Source organism: Diabrotica undecimpunctata, chromosome 8 (genome assembly GCF_040954645.1).
Source record: "Diabrotica undecimpunctata isolate CICGRU chromosome 8, icDiaUnde3, whole genome shotgun sequence".
Classification (NCBI taxonomy): Eukaryota; Metazoa; Arthropoda; class Insecta; order Coleoptera; family Chrysomelidae; genus Diabrotica; species Diabrotica undecimpunctata.
Genome location: NC_092810.1, coordinates 141,013,198 through 141,019,197, shown reverse-complemented (window position 1 = coordinate 141,019,197; position 6,000 = coordinate 141,013,198). Strand labels below are relative to the sequence as shown.

Here is a 6,000-nt window from a genome sequence, read left to right as displayed (position 1 = left end):
CACGCTCTGGGTGGATCATTATTTAATCTTCCCTTGTCCACTACTAGGCATAGATCTCCTTCATAACTTTTCAACTGTTTCGATTTTGTGCCTCTTGTATTCAGTTTTTCTGCCAATTTTCTTTTAGATTGTCAGTCCATCGTGTAACACGATTTCTACAGTAAAATAACTCTTTAAAATATAGTAAATAGAGAATTCAGTATAGTCAGTGGGTTAAAATATTTCTTGTGCAAAATTATAGTATAATGCGTTTATGCGAATATGAGTTTCAAAAAAAAAAACTATTTGCGCAATTACTTTAATATAATAAACCTGTTACTTCCAGAGACGGTAAAACTAGTACTAAACTTTGAAATTTTCTATCGTTATATTCACAGGCGTACGAATAACCTAATACAAGATTGTATTTACTCCAATATAGCCAATTAATTTGGGGAGAAACATCCTGATCACATACCATATCCCTAGTGGTAACTGTTTCGTAAGGATTGTTATGACCAACGAGAATAATTGCCTTTTTACTAATGGGCTCGTAAAGTAGCTTCCAAAATATTCCTGGAACTCGTAAACTTGGAGAATTTCTGCCACTTATATGTAAATATAAAGGTTTTGATTCTCTGTTCTGTTCGTGTGGCAAAACTGAATGTCCATACGTACCAGTCCACACTTGTAAATCTACTCTTCGGTCGTGTGCGTAATTTCTGGAGTCTATTTCGGCTTGATTCCAATTACCTGCATTAAATTTGCTCCACTGGGGAGCTATATTAATAAACCTAAAAGAAGAAAAAATGTATAAACTAATATACTACAGACTCATGTCAAATTTTTAATGGGTCATTTGACCCAGCATAAATCACAAAATAATAGGGTAAACGGAGGAGAGATGGACCAGGAGGACAGTCGGTCCGCTAAGTATACCTGACCAAGCTTGGCAACAGGCCATGTATATCCTACTCTGTTGTATCGTTTAACGTGAAACGTTAGTTGCTTAAGAGACGCCAGTTATAACGCATTGGTGCGTACTTGTAGGAGTGTTATTTACGATAATTGAAACTGCCACGTGTAATAATTTTATTTAAGTTTTTTAAATTTCATTTTTGTAAAAACAGATGAGTTTGACCGATTATTTGTTAGTTTATCATTGAACTATATTTAAAATGTGTATTATAGAGTAAGAACTACTGCTGTAGTCTGCTTCTGTACATCTGTCCTCCTATTAGAGGATAGATGGACCACTTACGAGGAGGAGAGTTGGTCCAGTATGTTTTGTTTTAGGATTATGCACAATAAATATATTCGCAAAAAAAATACACCTAGGTCCATCTCTCCTACTCCTAGTGAGTATCCTCAGCCCATCTCACCTCCACAGTTGAGGAGAGATAAACCAATGACGTGCCAGTGTATTATATTTTTTTTTAAGTTTAAGAATTATAATTTCTAGTTTTTACTTATACCAAAACAAATTTCAATGTTAAGTTATGTTATACAATTATTTTCTATTCTGATGTTTATTTAATGAAGAAACAGGCTTCAGTTTTTTCAGTTTTCTAAAAGGTGGTCCATCTCTCCTCCCTTTACCCTACTACAATATACAGGGTGTAACAAAAAGGTAAGTTCCTCTCCTTTAGGCAGGAGTATTAGTTTCGATGTTTTTCAGTCTGCAGAAAAGCTCTGTCCAACGAGGATTGCGTTCATGTAGCCCAGGAGCCACGCCGGCTCCAGAATCTTTCAGCCTAGATGCTAGCTTTCAGCCTAGATGCTAGCAATTCTGATTGGTTCTTTAACATATGTGAATCACGAACCAGATCGTTGAGTTCAATGTGATTGATTTTATTAGGTTCTGTAGCTGTTTTCTAAAATTTAGGGTGTTTGGGGACTTAGTCTGGATCTAATTGTATATCATGATCCTCGGAGCTTTCTGTGTATAAATTTCAACTTTCAGATGAGGCTTGGATTGGAAGTTTGTCAGATTGAGGAACTGGTCTGATAGCAGGAATCAAATTGGTATATTTAACGGTCGTCTTGGTCTTGCTAGATATTCCAGTAATTTTTGGATTACAGAAGTAACAGTCCGTAGAGTGGTCCCTTGGTTCTCGCCATACCATTTGAATCACAAATGTCGGGAATTTCCTTAAAGACAACTACTAAGTAATGTTACAAAAGATTCACAGGAAATATAAGTGGCCCAAGATTTATCCTATTCATCGATTGCACTAGCAAAAGAATACTTCTATGCTTTTTTATCGAAGAAATATTCTTTCTCTGGAATTTCAAAATTAATTCACTACATATATAACAAAAATTATAATTTACAAAAACTATTAATTATCAAAAGAAAGTAGATCAAACCGCAGACAAAAAGCACTACATGGAAGAAGCCACAGTGTTACCAATGAAAAAATATGTATTTTTTATAATGTATAAAAAATATATTTTTTATACACCTGGCATAGATGAAGTCATGCCAGAGACAGTAAGACTCGCTGCACTAAGATACCCGCAGGTTCTCCTGAGATTGCTAAACAAACTGCTTGAACAACAGCAGTTTTCAACAATGTTGAAAAAAGCTAAGGTTGTCCTTATCCCGAAAGGTAGAAATGAAGCGGAAGAGGTGCTATTTCGGCCAATTTGCCTTCTTAGTTCGATAGCTAAATTGTACGAGCAGCTTGTACAAGGTCGCCTTGAGCGAGAGCTGGAAGAAATGCATGCGCTGAGCAACCGACAATATGGTTTTAGGGCCAAAAGATCCACCATAGATATGGTCACAGAAGTAACCTCTTTAGTCACGCAGGATATAAAGAGATGGGTGTCTATCATCCTGATTGACGTCAAGAATGCCTTTAACACGACATCATGAGAAAAAATCAGGTCCAGGCTGAGAGAATTGGGCGTTAGACAGTACCTGGTTAACGTAATTAACAGATACTTACTGACAGGTCCATAAGAGAAAAAGATACCAGCATCAGTTTGTCGCAGGGTGTTCCGCTGGGTTCAGTACTAGGTCCCATCCTGTGAAATGTAATTGTAAAAGTACTTGACAGATACTATACTGACAGGTCCATAATAGAAAAGATACCACCATCGATTTGTCGCAGGGTGTTCCGCAAGGTTTCGGTACTAGGTCCCATCCTGTGGAATGTTCTGTACGACGGAGTGTTGAGGTTACAGATGCCAAGGGTATGCACTCTTTTAGCTTATGCAGATTATCTCGTACTGGTTGCGAAGGCGAATCAGAAAATGGGCATGACTAAAACAGCCCTGCATCGTATTAGTTAGTTTTTAAAGGGAGCCGGGACAAATCCTCTCTTCGCTTTATAGTGGAAGGTGTGGAGGCTGCACCTGTTAAATCGATTAAGTATCTCGGAGTCTGGTTGTCGGAAGGACTGAGGTTTGGAGTACACATCCAAAAGACGGTAGAGAAGGCGAACCGAGATCTGGAGGCATTGATACGGCAAAGGCGAATGCTCCTCAGGGTATATAGCGCATACAGGACGGTTTCAAATGACGCTCTATATGCCATTGGAGCGGTTATATTGATCGTTTTGTTGTGCAGAAACTAAGCAAGGGTGCATAGGAGGATGGATGGAAATATAGATCAGAATGAGAGAGAAAGAACAATAGTGAAGTGGCAGAGAGAATGGACGAAAGATAGTAGAAAGGCAAGGTGGATGAAGGAGCTTATTCCCGATCTGAGGCCATGGTGGGAATGTAAGTTCAGGAAACAAGACTACTTCCTAACGCAGTTTCTGACCGGACATGGAAGTTTTGGCACCTTCACAAATAGAATAGGCAAATCTGCCTCGGCAGACTGTACTGTTTGTGGGGTACGGACGCTTCCGTACACATTTTTAACTGCCAGAGATAGGCAAATGAGAGGGAAGATCTAAACATAATGTTGAGAGGAGAGAAAGAATGGAGAGAAGTACACTATCTGATTTCTGGGGTGATAAAGAAAAAGGAGCAGGAGGACAGAGAAAGAAATTGATCCAGGGATCTGAAATTTATAGTTATTATTATTTAATAGTTTATGGCCTACCAGAAATATTTTCTGATTTACGGTAATAGTTATTAATTATAAATTTTCCGACACCCTGGGGTCTTCTGGTCTAATATCCTACACGGCCAAAAGATGCCAGCGTGTCTTGGTCAATGACGTTAGACGTCTAAAAAAGATTTCCCCCACCGTTGCCTGCCAGAATTCAATGGATACCTTCTTAGACTCTTACTGGAATCTGACAATACGACAATTAAAAAAAGACATAATAAATTACAGAAAAACTAAGCCTAAAAAACACCTTTTAAGAATATATTCAGCTTGAAAATAGAAAAATACTCAATAAATTAACAAAATTTCAGTTAAACAATGTAATTTATTCTTACCTGTAAGTAGCCTTTTGTAAAGGTTCATACACAAAATCAGCTTTAGCAGCTAAATGGCCTTTATTAATAAAAATATCGCCGTTTATATATTTACCAGAATCATAATTTAATCCTACGATATTATTTACCGTGTATTTTACATCTCTAAAAAGTTGATATAAGTCTGAATTTAGTTCATAAAAGCTTTCGTCCTGTATAAAATACGGATTCTGAAAACCTTTAGCCCTACTATTTGTGGCAGCAGAAATGTTATAGTGGGAATAGATTGGTATCTTATCAACTATATCAAAACAGACGTCAATATGATTAAGATATCGACCATTTGCATCGATCCTAAATCCAATTTTTAGAATTATTAAATTGTGATGTAACTTATGATGGCAGTTAATATTGGGATCTCCGTAATTGAGTTCATAGTATCTGAATTTTCTGACAGTAGGTACAGGTTCGCTGATACATTTAAGTGAGGAATAATCAAGGATCTGATCCTCGGGGAGCCATGAAATTTTAAATGCACCATTCTCTTCACAAGTTGCTTTTATCACGAAGTCTATTAAAACTCCACCCACAATGATTTTGCTTTCTGGACACGAGAATTCTACCTGAGTATTTGGATCAAATCTAATGCTATATTCGCCCGGTCTAGGGTAGATTAGAGTATTGCTGGTAGGATTTATGGTAAGCGGCGCCTTTGATTGCATCGGATATATATTGCAACCTAAAAATTTTTTAAAAACATTTTTTAAATATACGCTTGTTTAATTGAAACCCATCTTTTGCCAGGTTAGCCTTTGAAACAATTTTAATCACTTAACTGAAGTTCTGCAATGATAGTTATGTTTGTATAAGTCACACGGATCGGTTCCTATCATTTGTATGTGACTGCGATTTTAAGTATTGTGGCATAAAAATAGCGTTTGTTGTTAATAATCTGTCCAAATTTAATCAGCGTGTGGTCAATTTTTATGTGTCGAAGGATTGTAATTATTGCAAATTTATACACAAATGCGAGCAGTGAGCAGGAACTCCCACTGTCAAAAATAGTGTCGATAATGTAAGTAAGATAAAGGAAAATGCGAAAACATGGAGTTGATTCCACTTTACTCCAATTAGCCTCTTCTAATCAAATCCGACTCTCACACATCCTAGCAATGCAACTGAAGATCCGGTATCCTACCCGGGTGGAAAGTTTGGTCGGGAACTAAAGCCAAAACAGATATCATTGCTTTACAGGAAATGAGGTGGACTAGCTCAGGCTACAAAAAAAATAACTGCAATATTTACTACAGTGGACATACTACCCGACACGAATTTGGTGCCGGATTTATTGTAAGCAGCAATGTCAAACATAATGTAATAGATTTCAAAGCTATTGATCATAGGATGAGTCGAATAAGACTTAAAGGATGTTCGCTAGGTATCCTATTTTCGAACACAAGAAAGGGCATTTTCTGCAATACTTTCAAACTGATAGTGGATTTGTGTTTTGCCATTATGTAAGTGGTTTAATGGAAGAATTGGGAATTTCAAACTATAACGCAACGGACTGGCAACTGTTTATAGATAGCTCAAAGCGGAGCTTGAAGTGTGTTCTCCTCCACAATGGAAATTTATTTGGTT

The 6,000-nt window shown here is 37.1% G+C and overlaps 1 protein-coding gene across 1 annotated transcript in view; it reads right to left on the bottom strand.

The window, feature by feature from the left end:
* Positions 1-279: 279 nt before the first annotated feature.
* Positions 280-6,000, bottom strand: part of LOC140449144 (uncharacterized) — a 42,093-nt gene continuing 36,372 nt past the window's right edge. The window contains exons 15-16 of the mRNA XM_072542293.1: positions 4,381-5,098; positions 280-773 (exon numbers count right to left, since the gene is read on the bottom strand). Of these exons, the coding sequence (XP_072398394.1) occupies positions 299-773; positions 4,381-5,098 (1,193 nt within the window). The 3' untranslated portion in view covers positions 280-298. The remainder of the gene's footprint in view (positions 774-4,380; positions 5,099-6,000) is intronic.